Source organism: Strigops habroptila, chromosome Z (assembly GCF_004027225.2).
Source record: "Strigops habroptila isolate Jane chromosome Z, bStrHab1.2.pri, whole genome shotgun sequence".
In the NCBI taxonomy this organism is placed as follows: Eukaryota; Metazoa; Chordata; class Aves; order Psittaciformes; family Psittacidae; genus Strigops; species Strigops habroptila.
The window spans coordinates 93,104,338-93,120,349 of record NC_044302.2 but is presented as its reverse complement, the minus strand read 5'-3'; the positions used below and the strand labels follow the sequence as shown (position 1 = coordinate 93,120,349).

The 16,012-nt window shown below is 39.5% G+C and overlaps 1 protein-coding gene across 4 annotated transcripts in view; it reads right to left on the bottom strand.

Annotated features, from left to right (window-relative positions):
* KIAA1328 (KIAA1328 ortholog) overlaps positions 1-16,012 on the bottom strand; it is a 173,677-nt gene that overhangs the window by 29,966 nt on the left and 127,699 nt on the right. For 3 of the 4 annotated variants that reach the window (XM_030511642.1, XM_030511643.1, XM_030511641.1), the window contains 2 exons: positions 8,174-8,355; positions 1,172-1,259 (listed from right to left, as the gene is read on the bottom strand). In XM_030511642.1, coding sequence (XP_030367502.1) covers positions 1,172-1,259; positions 8,174-8,355 — 270 coding nt within the window. Of the gene's footprint in view, positions 1-1,159; positions 1,260-8,173; positions 8,356-16,012 lie in introns of all 4 variants that reach the window. The other variant, XM_030511644.2, reaches the window with a different exon arrangement.

Genomic DNA, 16,012 nt, shown 5'->3' with positions numbered 1-16,012 from the left:
TATTACCACCTTGCAAAGGTAACCCTTGCTTTTAAGAGAAATGCTTAGGCAATCCTGTAGTTTCTGTGTGTTTAAACACACAGTTACATGTGGGAAACAGAGCACAATCTATCCCAGTTCTTAAATCCTCCCAGAATTACCATCTCTTCCTTCAGAAGAAAAAAGAAGTGTTTCCATAGCAAGTAAGTACAAATTTGTCAATATTGATAGTAGTTTATCACCTATTATATATTGCAACTTCTCTCAGAAGATAGAAATAAACTGCCAGCTGCTGCCAAGAATACAGGGATGATATCAAGCATACATTTTCCTAGCCCACTGGGCCAAGAGAAGATTAAATCTGACTCAAGCCCTCTCATTCTCCAAGAAACATTTAGCTCTCCCTAAGAACGGTCATATATTCTTGTCAACCCACTGCACAAACTCATCTAACCAGGAGTGTAAAATACAGCAAATTCATACTTTTGTCTGCATTTACTTTGTTGCTTAACTAAAGATATTATTATGAGAAAATGTGGATATGATAAACAGGGATTGTATGCTGTTTTTCTAGGCACTTACTGCTAGACTTGTAATCCTGCCTAAAGAAGGAAAGTTGTTTTTCGTCTTCTACGTGTAACAATAATGCTGCTTTCTGTTTCTTCATTGGAGCAGAAGTGATAATGCTGCTTTTCCAGTGCATTTAGTGCAGATATATAGTATAATCAGGAATTGCTGACTTAATGTGATTTTGTTGCTTGCCATTAAACATAAAACAACTCTTGTACAAAATATTTTAAAAGAAATGCCGTTTGATAAAATAGGGGGAGGGGAGTAAGTACAGGGGGATTAAGAACTTCAAGTGGATTTAAAACCTAACAGGGGTTAACACCATCCATTCAAATTATTTACAAATGTATTTAATGTATCAGGACTTGGAACATAACATACTTTCTGGTCAAAATCTAAGTAAAATTAAAATGTTAGAGCTTGGCATATTCCTGCTTTTCTTATTCTAACAAGTAATTTAAGGCTTACTATAAATGTCAAAAGGATATTTTAGTTTTTAGTTTGTATTATCCAGCTCGTGCTAACATGAAATATCATAGAAATTCAGCCACTTCCCTGCATCTAGGAGAATTTGATGGTTGTGCTTGCAGAATTTTAAACCAGAGATTACCTAGTGGCTTACCGTGAAATGTCATGCTGGATTGGGGATGTGCTGCTGCCTATCAGCACGGGAGATGTAGCTGCATCCTTCCTAGGTCCTGAAGTTGTCCCTGTGGAATGAAGTGAAGACAAGCCACACATCAGAGGCTAGTAAGTTTTGGACAGATGTTTTGTGATTCTGCACTATTACAGAACACTGGGACTAAAAGTTGCAACATTTTTGAAGTGCCATATATACAGTGAAATGGCAATCAGAGAACTCATCAGCTGACAGTAATGTCCATAGCATGCATTTCAGGATCACATAGAATCAAATCTGTAAAGTAAGTCACACACTACAGCCTCCATCTTGCTGCCCAAAGTTTGACAGACTTGTATTGTTATCATTTCTTATAGTGGTTTGCAGGATTCAGCTTGTTTCACAAACGCAGTTCTCCTGACATGCTACAAGATATTAACTTTCGAAGTGTAAATATCCCTTTAACAGTATTTTGCTTCCAGAATAAAACTGTTTGCTTCCAGAATAAAACTGTTAGCCCATTCCTTCTTTCCTCTATCCCAATAACTCCTGAATTATAAAGTAACCTACGTTGAAAGGTGAAATCTGGAGGTCATGTAGCTGAATCCTCCATTCTATCAGGGTCAACTAGATCAGGTTTAAGGCACTTATACAGTTAGGTTTTGAATGTCTCCACCAACAGAGAACCAACCTTTCTGGGCAACTTCTCTGGTTCCAGTGTTTGACCACCCTCACAGTGAAAAATGTTTGCTGTACAGCTGATCAGAATTTCTGTAGTTGTAACTTTTCACCATTGCTCTTTTGCTGATGACTCCCAACAACAGTCTTAGTCCCTCCTCTCTACACCCTCTCCTTAGGTAGCTGAAGAACGCAGAACATTTGTGCTGCATCATCTCTGCACCCAGCCTCCTCAGCCTCCCCCAGTAGGTCATATGCTCCAACCCCTGACTGTCCTGGTTGCCTCTTCTAGACATCCTACAGCTTGCCAATGTTCTTGCACTGTGAAGCCCCAAACTGGGCATAGCACTTTACAGATACAATCTCACCAGAGCTGATCAGAGGAAAGTGTCACTTCATCAAACTGATGACCCCAATTTTGCTATCATGGCCCAGTATGAGGTTTGATTACTCCAGACACACTGCTGACCCGTGTTCAACTTAATGTTCAGCAGGACACTCAGTTCTTTTCTGGCAAAACTGCTTTCTGAGTTTCCCTGTTACATGAGATTGGTTCAACCTTGTTGAAGAAACTGGCATTTCCCTTTGTTTAACCTAAACAGGTTTCTGTCAAACCATTTTCCTAACCTGTATGGTCCCTTGAACACTGTGCCCTACCCTCCAGCATAGTGACCACTTCCACAGTTGGTGTTGTCTGTAAACTTGCTGAAGGTGCATCCTGTCCCACTGTCCAGGTTGTCAATGTTAAGCAGTTAACCATTAGCAACTGGCTGATAGCTGGACTGATGACCACCCTTTGAGGCTGGTGGTCCAGCCAATTTTCCACCCATCTTCCACCTTTCATCCACCCAGCTGAGAACTGGGTTTTATAGATAGGATATAGTTAAGACAACTTACATACAGGTAGTCAGAGGTAAGTGAAATAGGCAAATTAGTACTAATGTGATCTAATATGCAAAAGCCTGTGGGTGTGGGCTTTTATAACCTAGCCTTATTAGTTCTGTCCAACCAACTTCACTTAACTGAACAGTAACTATAGGGAAATCTCCAAGACTCAGCAAAAATTAAAGTCAAATCAGTATTTAGCTCTTTAAGTAATTCTGTCATGCCTAAATATTTCTCCGCTCTGTGAACAGAAACATTATCTACCACCCATGCTGAAACATGAAGCAACAAGGCTCTAATTCCAGCATCAGTGCAAAGTTTACAGATGTCCAAGGGATTAAGATTAGATACTGCATTAACATGTATACAAACGCATGCAATACATTAAACCCACATGGTTTAAAGTGCATTCCAGGGATACTGACAAAAAAAAAAAAAAAAAAGGGTTCTTATTGCCCTCCTGTCAATGCATTGTGCTTCAGTACCATGCAGTGAAAAAATCTCGCCTACAAAGAGTTAATTATCAGCGAAGGAACTCTTAGAAATATCACTGGGATATATGTTGATTGTGTGTCCCTGGTAACTTGATAGCGTGCCAATCCAGGATGAGGAGAGTGGGTATGCATATAAAGACTGGAAGCCTCTTGCTTAGACTCTTGGCTTTAAGATCAAGTAAGAGATATCTAGAAATCATTTCACATGACAGTGGAATGAGGCAGCTGGATTTTAAGAAAATAACAACGAAGTAATAAAAACCTGGTGAGCATAGGAGAATATATTCAATTCCTACTTAGAGAAAAGGCTGGCACACTGTCAACAATACTACATACATAGCGAAGTAGATGTACTTCTCCGAAAAACAAAATATATGAACTCAGAAGTGGCCAATACAGCCTCAAGGGGACTGTTCAGAGACCCAAGTCTGCAAATATTACCACGACTGGAAATGGAATACAAGAAAAGGAACTAAGTAGGAATATACTGAGGCTGTTATGCTGCACAGACATAAAACAGGGGTAGCAAAAAATCCTGAATAAGTGCATACCTAAACAAAAAAATGTTTAAAAACACATCTTGAAAAAGGCATGCAAGTCAATTGAGGGAAAAGAAACACCAAAGAGCAAGCAGGTCTATGAATATATGAAGAAGATTAAATCAATAATGATTTCAAAGTGGCCAAGCTACTAATAATTTTAAAATATACTAGGAGAAAAAAAAAAAATAACGAAAAGGAATATTGGCAAGTAGGAGATAATGAAGACCGTGCTGATGTATAATACCTGCCTATATAAAGCTGATGAAAAGACATTATCAGGGAAAAAAAAGATACAAATTCTTTAGTCTGAAGGATATATATTTCAGGGCTAAAGGGAATTAGTTAATGAATTTATGAAGTGACTGGTAATTATTTATGAAAAGTCATAGAGAACGGAGGTGATACAAATGACAGCAAATTAATTAGATTTGCAGGTGTTGGAAGACAGTATGAGACTGGAGACCTTGCAGATGATCTACAGAAGCAAGAAACATGGAAAAAGAATAGACACATTCACCCTTGAAAAAAGAAAAAAAAAAAAAAAAGCCTTCTATACGGTGTGATAATCTGACAGCAATGGAGAGAACCTGGAGTAGCAAAGATTAGCAAAAAACAAACTAGATACAAGCTTGCAAGGCAAGCTATCCCAAAGCAATTATAGATGTCTTCTAAATGGTAATGTTAAAAATACTATTTTCAATTTGGTTAACTTGGTATAGGAATGATTTAAAGTAGATTAAAGACTCATTCGAGAAAATTCAAATAGCTGTCTATTTCTACTAGACGAACAGACAACTAAAACATGAAGAACGTGTAGAAATACAGCAGTCCACATTTTGGAAGTGTAAACACTAAGAATGAAGAAATACAGTTGAGGCTGGTTCCAGCAGTAATGAGATGCAAGTAAGCAAAGGGAAATCTAGGTTCATAATCATGGAAGAAATCTTATGAATTGAATAATACTAATATTCATAATACTTAACATTTATATAGTACTTCACATCTTCAAAGTGCTTCACTAATATTAACTAATTGCTCTGTTCGATTGTACAGAAAATTCTTCCCTCTAGGGAAGAAGTTCCAGATCCTGAATCCCTAAGAAGCTATATTAGAAAACCTACTGAAAAAACAGCCCCTGGAAAAGTACAGATTCTATAAGGTAAAATAATTTTCCTTCCCTGGCTTTTTCTTTTACATATGGAAAGGAAAGCAAAGCTATGCATGCTATTCAATATCACGCAGATGCTATACCCCCTAAAAGAAAAGAGAAAATTAGTTCTTTCTTTGTTTCAATGCAAAGATATTTCAGGAGATGTTGTGAAGAGTAAGACCTTAAGAAAAATGTAAAGAAGTGCTGAAAATTGCAGAATGCAGTGGGTAGAATCTAGTTTAGATTCCAAGACCAAAAGTAAAATTTTCCAGGGCAGAAAGCAAGAGAAACACTTATTTCTGCACTCCAGTGCTTTTTAACTAGACAAGTTGTTAGATTTTAGTACAAATTGACATAGCTGGCGGTGACACCAATAAAAAACAATTTATTGCTGAAAAGACCTAAGACTTCAGGATTTCTTCATCTGCTTAAAGTTTTGCTGGTAAAACTAAAAAAGTTTGTCTAAAAGACACAAACACCTCCTAAAGCACACGAATAAAATTTAAGGAGCAAATAGAAATAGGAGACAAAAAGCAACAGAGAGAGAATAAAAGCTGGTTGCTAAAGCTGATCCAGTAAGCTTCTACCATGAAGAGAGAGCAGAAGTGCCCCTTTCACTCCACAGGATGATGGGAACAGGTTAACAATGCTCTTCTCCCCATTACTAAACATCTACAGGGAGAAAGAAATGGGTTTGGAACATGAGCTTTCCAAACTCACTGCATCCACAGTAAGTGAGCAGTCCTATGGACAGTAAAGCCTTCCACCATTCCAGCATGAGAATGTTTTCCTTTTATCTTCTCAAAAAATCCAAGAAGTCAAGGGTAGTTGAACACCAAAACCCGGTACAACTGCCTATGTTGCTGTACAGGGACACTGTTATGAGTTGCACCATACTCTGGATACACCCACCGTTTCCAGTGGTGCAAGAAGATCATATAGTGAGCACGAAGACCCACATCGCCACTGGCACTGCACTAAGGTGTGCTTGGAGAGAGTCCCCATCCTGAAGAATATACAGTTTAAATAGAAAAGAAAGATCAAGGCATGAGAAAAATAAACCTCTGTAGCAATAGGCTAACATTTGGCTCTCAAGAAGTTTTCAGTGGACATGTTTCTGTATACAGTATCCAGCACCGCTGTTTTCTGACCAAAAGGCCACCTTAAGGTATGTGGCTAAATAATATCAAGTTTTATGCCTCAAGATGTCATCTTGTTGACTTCATTCCTCTTTGCCACATTGCACGGCCTAGCTACAGCTCGGGTAAATGCTCTGCAGTAGAGGGATCCAAGACAGACCCCCGGGTTTGCTGGCTCAGCACTCTAATACAGTAAGGCAAACACCATGTTGTTATAAATGCCACTACAGAAAACAGTGTTAGCATCCCTCATTTTCTTTTTGCTAGATGCTATATAATTGCTTCCTAATAAAATGATAAATTCTGAAGCAGAAATCCCAGGTCAGCAACAGATGGGAAGATCCAGCAGAAGCAAGGACAGAGGCAGCTACGTCCAGAGCTAACCAGAATTAAGAAAGTTGACATTTTGCCCTGGTGATCCCCAAAGATCGAAAAAACATTCCAGAAGTACGTGTGTATGCTTGTTAAAGAAGTCCAAACATATAACAGAAGGAAGCCAATTAAAAAGATACTAAATACAGAAGACTTCAACTTCAGTGATTAGTGCTAGGTAATTTGCCTTGTGATAAACAAGCCATTCAAATCAGTAATAGACCTGAGGTTGTTCCACAGCTTGAAAGCATTTCTCTGAAATTTATCTGGTATCACAGCAAGTGCCAATGTTTGTAAGTTAAATTTTGCCACGCAGCTCTACATCTTCAAAGCTAGCAATCCCAGTAAGCGTTTGTGAAAGACACCCACCATCTTCAGACAATATGCTGACCACTACAATCACTAAATCAGCATATGTGCAGCTCAATTGCTATGTGCAATAGCCTGGTGCAGCTTGTAACTTCTCCTAAGTACTACAAAATGAAATGAATGAATGAAGAAGAAGCCAGCTTGGATTTTTTTCCCCGAATCTATGGAAAATAAATTACTTTTTTGGAGACTATCCCTATCCAAGGAAAAAAACCCATCATCCAACTGTGAAAAATCTCAATTTCATCACTACAGTATTGAGGAGGAGGGGGAGAAGGAAGAGGGAAAGAGAAGAAAAAAATAATGATAGCTAAAAAAAACCATAAAAGAAAACCATCAGTGAGAATTGCCCCTGAAACTTTGCAGAATTGTAACGGCTTTCTCTTGCTTAAATTGATTGGTGTAGCAATGTTATAAAATGACCATTAGGATTCATTGTGCACAACAGAAAGTGTGAAATGTCAGCAGACTATACAGCAAAAGTAATGGGTCCTGAACCCCTGTTAGTCAAAAATGATTTTGTTTCAAATTAGAAATTGATTTTTTTGGACACAAGCCCTTTACAGGCTTCCAACTTTTGTAGCTGTGCCTTGGAAGAGATTAACCTCAGCCACTGTTTGGGTCCAGGCTGATGATACCCTTTTGAAAGTTTCTTCACAGGGACTGCTTTTTAATGTTGGTACGGTCTTAACCAATAACACAAGTTATTTGTTCCTTTGAGAACTGCACCACATTTCTTCTCATTTTGCCATTTTCTTTATTTTTATGCTGACATATACGGTAAACTGGCTGACAAGTTAAAATAAAAAAAAAAGCTAGCTCATAATTGAACCAAGGATTATGTTCAAGGCTCAGCAGTGAAACATCCAAGCTGCTTTTGTTCCCAACCCTTTCTCTTTCTAAGAAAGACTGCTTCTCTGCTCCTTAAGTGGAGGTACTAAGCTAAGGGCAGGATAGATTCTAGCTGTACAGACAACCCTGTGAGGCAAAATATCAGGTTGTGATGGTGGACCCATTACTTGGGGAGGAAAAGAATATGAAGAAGATTACATTTCAAGAGCAAGCCCCACTGCACTTATTCTCTCTGCTTGCTGGGAAAGGAAAAAGAATTGTTGAAGTAGCTTTCTGAGATTAAAGGGCTATTTTTTTCCTTTCCATCAGGAACACCAGCCAAGAAGATCACTTGTTATTTACAAGGCTTTCTATGGTTTTTATTATTTTAAATGTAGCTCCCTTCTCTTGGGTTGTTTTAAGCCACTTGCAATCCTTTTCTTCTGATTGTGCATTTTACTGATAAGCTCTTGAATTCTATACATACAATTTCTAAATGTCATCAGCACACTCCTGGCCTCGCAGTGCAGTGTACTTCCCCTTACCTTTCCTTGACTTGGTGCCTTCCCTCTTGGTTTGCACAAGAAGGGTTCGCCCATCTTGCATGTTTGCACCAAACCCAACCATTTTCTTCCCCGAACTGCTCCCAGCACTTCCTGGTGTTCTGGAGGTTTTGCTCACTGGAGGTGTCCATGGAAAATAATCTTCATGTTTCGACATTGGTACGCTGAAGGAAAGAAAGATCACAGTGTTCAATGATGCATTCAGCCCATGCATCCATCGTGCTGTACCCAGCCCTCTCCCACACTTTCCCTCTCCAGAAGGATTATGTCCTGGATTTCCTGAGTGGTTAGGACACTGCAAGTGGGATGAAGATACAGAAAGTACTTTGTCCAGCACAGTGGAGCAAGGCTGGAAGAAAGAATAACTAAAAAAATGCTCACTTGCTAAGAGGAAACAAAGAAGATTAAGTGAAGAGAAAACTGGAGTCATGGTTTGCAAAAGGGAAGTAGATCATAAAATCATAGAATAGTTTAGGTTAGAAAGGACCTGTAAAATCATAGGGCCCAACCAGGAAGACAAACTGCCAAGTCCACCACTAAACCATGTCCCTGAGCACCACATCTACACTCTTTTTAAATACCACCAGGGATGGCAATACCTCAGTTCAAGAAGAAAAGGCATGAGAGATGAGACGAAAAGAGGCGATATGAATGAACACAGGTACTTGTAAGTAGGACAGAGAATGTATAAAGAAACTGGTGCGAGAGTATCTGGTGCAGCAAGTGCAGCAGTTTAAGAAAGCTAATCAAAACCAGTACGGCTCAAGATGATCTTCAGCACAAGATCATAAACGCAGCACACACAGACGCAAGAGGCAGATTTGGTGATGTGGAGCAAGCACTTGGGGAAGACAATAGCCTATGGAGACCCATCTATCCCTCAGTGAAGACAACCTGCTTTCAAACTCTACTGTCTTGAAAACAACGACTGCTTTAAATGAGGGCTCTCAACATATATATGTCATTAGCCCCCCCCCGTTATAAAAAAGCAATTAAAAATATACACAAAAAGAAGCCTTTGGATTATCCACATGAACAAATACAATTCATCCCAAGATAATACTACTCTACTTGCAAGCATGGAAGTGACATACAGCCTTCCTAAGTTAACAGAAGATTAAACAAATAATTTTCCTGTTTAAGCACCGATTTTACGTGCGCAACCCAAAGACTGCCACTGAGTTTGTATTATTTGGGATATAGCTTTGTGGAGGCTGATTCACAAGAATCTTTCATCTGAAAGCTTACACTACTGAAGTTACTGTACATGTGAAGGAAAAAGCAGGTATCTGATGTTCCCATCAGAAAATGATAGCTAAATTAAGTTTCAAATCAATGTGCTGTATAAGCCATTGTTTAATAGGGCCCACTGCGCCTGTTGGACAATTAGTATTACTCCTGTATTATTAATGCAGAACAGTATTTAATGGCTTATGACCTGTAATAACTGGCTGAAGTGTTGGATAAAACTTCTCTGAATAAACCCCCGTTTACTTCAGGGCTTCAAACTGTGTGGCCACTAATAATGTTGCAAAGTGTTATTAAAATTTATGGTGGACTAAATTAGTATCTTATTTGAATTATATGAAATTATTAACCTACTAATTCCTGCACCCCAGCAAGAAGTGGGGTTAGACCCTAGTAAATGTTTAAAGAGGCTTAAAGGTGCAATACTTGACCAGATGTCTCTGATAATACAGAACTTGACATTCCATTTGCCTGTACTCAGATGATTAACAGTATTTAAAACACACTAAGGTTGTCATTATTTATATGCTTTCTGAGTTTTTAAAGTACATTTAATTACAGCCTACAGATCTTCTGTGAAGACAGTGACCTTTGGCTTATAGATGTGGAAGTGATTACTCCACTGGTTTGCTCTGGTACCTTTTACATGGTGCAGTTACCTCTAGAATACTGAGTACTGGTTTAAATGACACTATGGCAGAGGCAATTCAAAGAGGAATAGACAGCAAGAAGTAGTTACAGAAGGTAATTTATGAAGAAATAATAAAAACAAGTGTATTTGCACTTATAGCTCACTAAACAATTAATAAGAGCCTGAACAAGCACCTAATCTGAAAAATGTGCAGACCCAGGAAGGAAAGGGATAATGGAAAGAGATACAAAAATTCAGTAACTAATGATGTACCAAAATTAAACAAAGAAAACGTAAGAGGGGTTTTGTGTGTCTGTTTCAGAACATAGTTACTCATTCACCTGTGGAATAATTAGTAAAATGAGTGATGTGACTACTGCCACCTTGAAAATTTAAAACTAACATATGGTCCAAAGGGAACAGTTATGTATAGCTAGACAGATTAAGCGACAAAACAGTTCCTTCTCTATTTTCAAATCCAGCAATCCACTGCATCACTCAAATGCAGTGTGGTTTGTAGGACTTCCTGCAAGGCACCACGATATCCGATTAATCTTCGTGCTATTCCCTGAAACCACACAACAGAATAAGACTGTCTAAATAAAGACCTTATTAACGTACTTAACCTACATACTAAGGCAGGAGTTGTAGGGTAGCATGGCCAGTCTCATCACTGCTGCTTCCTTATGAATATCCAAGTACATCACCAACAAAGCAAAACACACCTTGAACGTTTTTTTCCATTTTGTCTGTGCCTCATATCGCGATATCCCTGCTGAGCATGAATGGCAAATTTTAAATGTCATTCAGGACCCATTGAATACTGCTAGTATTTGCATTCCTTAAAAAGTAGAAAAACATTAACCTTTTGTTTTATTGAATTAAAATGCCATGGAAATGCTGATGTAGTCTTCAGAGACTGAAATACTTTTACAAAGAAGAATAGCTGTCATTTATTAGACACAAAGAACAATTACTTGATAGGATGCTTTCTGACAAAAAGCAGATTGGTATTCTCATCATAGAAAAGGCATTGTAAAAAAACCCAGCACAGACCTCTGAGACTTGAATAATTTAAAGCTGCATTTGGTGCAATTTGAATTTTTCTTTAGGGAGGCAAAGTTAAATACCTTTAATTTGTTCTAATTATTTCAAATTTGCAAGTTAATTATGGCTGATCATTAAATAACAAAAAGGACTATCGTCTCCATAGAGTTTTACCTCCTACCCTCTGCATTACTTAAGCTAGATTTTAGTATGCATGAATTAACTTTCTAAATAATCACACGGTTTGACTAAATGGCTCAGTAAAATGAGCTCTGATCCTCAGAATAAGCATTAATGGACATTAGAAAGGCTACTGGGACCCATGTTACTTACATTATAAGTATTTTTAATGGGGTCTTATTTACTAATCTTTATGTACTGTTCAAGTTAGGGCACCATATAGATACATTATTCTGCTTTAATAGAGGAAAGTCAGTTCTTCAAGATACTAAAACAAATGTCCGTTTAGAGCCAACTAAATTCATTTTTAAATTAATGCAGGAAAACTCTGATAGAATTTAACTTGTTTTAGCTGCTCATCCTGATGAATCAATCCAACATAATGGTAGCCTTGGTCTGCAAATGGAGTTTTACAGATCTACTGAATCGCTAAGCAACTCAAGCAGCTAAGACTCTTGCCAGAGAGTAGCGTTTACTATCAGCATGTGTACACCCACGAGGTTTCATCTCTTCCCTGCTCCGTGGGATCTCAGACATCGATCCCAAATTTGGATACTCACCTTTCACTGAACTCTGATCTTTCCATGCAGTTTCCAGTGCAGATCAGTGGCATCCAGAAAACATGAATACATTTTAACTAGTCAAAAACCCAAACCACGAGGCAATTCATGCCTCCAGTATATATGTTCAACAGATGGCTGCCTTAATGGTACCCTACTGCACCCTGTTGAGGCAAGGGTTTCAGAGTTTAACCATTATCAAACTAACAGATTGCCATGGTGGGTTAGCTCCAAAAGCAAACATGTTGGAATGTTATTTTCCTGTTCCGCAATTTCTGTTTTAAAAATAAAATAATTAACAGTTCATGTGTGCAATCTGCTGCAATTATATCAGGCCAAGAATGCATAACACTTAATGATGCAAAACTGGTGATAAGTAGACAACCCAAGCAATACGTTTTTGTAGCTGGAACCTGAATTGCCATTTCAGATGCAGTTTGACAAACAGGCTGAAAATTGCTTCTCCTCCCGCCCCACACTTTGGCTGGGAGAATGTTCAGCCAGATCAGCTTCCAGAGTCAGCTCGGTATAAAGCAGCAGCATCGCAAGTGCTGGGACAAAGAAGGTGGCATCAGTGTATCATGGGACCTTCTTTTCTGCAGGGGTCCAAATCTGGATCAGTTTAAATTAGGTTATCAAAGCATACTATTGAAAACCACTTGTTCCAAAGTGGGACTGTTTGTGAAGCTGGTTGCCTGCATGGCAAGTAGAAAAATATTTACGAGGGGAAAAGGACTGTAGACTTTGGATGAGTGGATCTAAGAAGCAACAAGAGTGGTCTCCTGAACAACCACAACTTTTTCAGCCCCCTCAAGTGTACTGTGTCACTCCATGTAAGCCCCTACTTCCAGTACTATCATGCACCTCAGATATTTCAAGTGTTTTTTTTCCAACAATGTTTCAGGTAGGGCAGTGTGATTATCCTAATCCACAAGGCAATGATAAGAAACTGATGCAGTAAAGATGCAGGACCCCTGGACAGCAAGCAAGTCAGCAGAAGTGGAAAAGAACCAACCCCAAACACTCGACTCACTGAGAGACACCTGAAATTGGTGCATACACCACATGTGTCTGCTTAGAGCTAACCATGAGGAAAACCTTGACAATAGAGGTAGAGCTCACGGCCCTCGTTAGCACATCTCTACCTGCAACCTGAGTCCTCCTCATAGGGGACACAGCCTGCTCTTTCTACCCAGCAGAGCTGGGGAAAAAACCCATCAAGATGTACAAGCCAGCAGAGCAACACATGGGACAGTGGAGGGAGACTGGTCCACTCACTGCTGCTTTCTGTAGGGTGTGCAAACCTACAGGACAGCTGAGTAAAGCTGGAAGGGAGGTAGAAGTGTTGCAGGTGAGGCGAACTTCTGGGCAGTCTCTCATCTCTGAACACCATCGTCCTTCCATTCCCTGCAGCAAAACCAGTCTGCTCACCTCAGCAGAATAATCACCTTAAAACACACTGTTAAAAATCTAAAGCCTATCACATTGAAACACAGACTGCCTGAATGAAAAAAAAATCTAAGCTTAACGTTTTTCTCCTCCTTTAAAAAGCAGCAAAAAATATCCTATTCTAATACAGACCTTGAAGGCCAGATTCAAGCCTAGAGTGAGATTTCATGGGCCAATTATGAAACCTGGCATTTTGAGACTTATGTTAGATGCATCAGCATGTTAATGGCACTGCTGGGATCCAGTGCATGATAATAAGAAACAGATGCTTTCCTTGCTAGACAGAACGATCACTTATAGTTTCGAGAACACAGAATCACAGAATAGTCTGGGTTGGGAGGGACCTTTAAAGGTCATCTAATCCAGCCACCCAGCACTGAGAAGGGACACTGAGAAGGGACCAGGTTGTTCCAAGCCCCAAGCAGCCTGACCTGAACAATCCCAACTCTCCCAGCCTTTCCTGATAGGAGAGGTGTTTCAGCTCTGAGGTCATGTTTGTGGCCCTCCTCTGGACTCTCTCCAGGTCCATAATCTTCAGGACTGAGTCCATCTCCTTTCTGATGTATTTTCTAGGCAAAAGGCAGGAGGGCAGGGACAGGTGTGGGAACACCTCAGCAGCCAGTGACAGTTCTGGAACTGAAATATAAGTATTATCAAATCTGCTTGTAACAAAAGGAATTTTCATCACAGAAAATAGACAGTGATTACCTGCAATCTACATGTTATTATGCATACAGTATATTGCTGGGGAGTGATACAGAGCTTTCACCTCTCACAGTCCTTTTCAGGCTCAGCGACCTCAAATCCAGTGATGTCTGTGCCTGTATCAGGTTCCTCTATTGTTTTTGTTTTCCCCTGTTGAACTGTCTCTCTTGGACTTGCTGTATTAGGTTTACTTTTCTCTCACCTTGGAGGAGTTACATTGGTAAAAAATTTTCCATATATCAAGCTGCACCAGGGTACAGTAATCTATAGCACGACTTCTCCAGACCACTCTTTCAGAGACCAGTTCCTTCCCCATTCCCTCAGAGACTGGTGCTCAGACATTTTGTTCCACCAGCAAGAATTGAGGCCACGTATGCTCTTAATTAGCAATGACCTATTAGATCACACCAGCCAGAGGTGAAACCTTGGCCTCATTAAATCAATCAGAATACTGCCTTTACCCTCAATGAAGTCAGGACTTCACTTAATATACACAGTTAGAGGTCCATTTGTAGAAAGTATGAAGCTAAATTCCACCTAAAATTATATTCTTGCCTTTGAAGCCCTGTCCTCATTCTGCTTTAAGTTAGCTATATTCCAACTCCTCACCACAATCTTTCTTACATATCTTAGTTTTCCTAATAAACAGCAAAATGAGCTTTGATGATTTTTCTCTCTTCTTTTCTGAATCCAAAGAAAATTCCCACATAAAGGTTTTCAGACAGTCATAGAGAAATGGCCACAGAAAACAGACTGGCAAAGCTACAGCAGGACAAAATGCTGTGACTGTGTGTTTGGCCTTTCTTATAGAGCAGAGCAGAGCAGCTGTCGTTCCAGCAAGCAGTGCTGTCAGCCTTCACAAAAGAAAGTCATGTAAATGTCAAGTCATAGGTATAAAAACAATCCTTCAAAACAGCGTCTGTATATCTGAAAAGCCTGCCTAGCTGTCACCAGTGAAAGCACCATAAGGAATGATGCAAAAATCCTGTTTAGGACAAACAAAGTTTTTGAACTAAATCCAAACTTCTCCAGTACATCAAGCTGCATCATCCTCTCCTTCAAAAGGAGAATCACATGCTCTTCAGCAAAGTGAATGCCTGTCTCAGTGCCTTATCCAGCATCACTACTGTTTGGCTGAGAGCCAGCCACATTCACAAGGTGCCCATCAAAATGCCATATGCAAGCTATCTCTTGAACAAACATCCCCCAAATTAGATTGCAGTTTGGTTGTGATAAAGGCATAGAAGAACAATGCATCACCCTTTCTCAACTTGGCTCACCCAGGACAAAACACTTCACAGTACTGGTCTGCACTGCAAAACAGGCTGTGGCTGAACTGCTGCTGCAGAAATCGGTCTGAGTCTGCAGGTAACCTGCTTGGTGCAGGAGTCCTTATGTTTTCCTTCACTGAGACTATCGGTACAGAAGCACTCTCTCCTCCATAGGTGTTTCCAGACAGGATGATAGGTGTTGGCAACAGAGGCTTTCAGTAAATGAGCAGTAATTGCTTTTTCTGATCATGGATCACATCGTGGAGCAGTCATTTGCTAAGGATAAATGACAATATAGCGAAGAAGGGACACACTAAGAGTTGGAAAGCAGGTACTCTCAGGGTTTCCAGTATGCCCCACTAACAAGGCATTTTGAAGAGATGCCTAATTAGAGCAACAGATATTTAAGATTGCACTCTCATGTGCAAGTATTATGAAGAGTTACATATGCACAGACAATTAAGAGTTTTGAAGGATCCTGCAGTGCCTATATGCAGACAGAAGAGTTATAAAAGACCTAACATCTACAGCTGCTTCTGTTCACTGACAAAGTTGCACTTGATAGATGCTAACTTTCAATGCTCAGGATACTGGCATGATAAATTATCATCCCTGGTTTCTAAGTGGGGAAATGCAGGAACATGAAGTTACAAATGTCTCACACTGATAGCAATGAAAATTAACAACCACGAACCTGAGCAAATACACAAAAGGATCCTGAGATGACCTT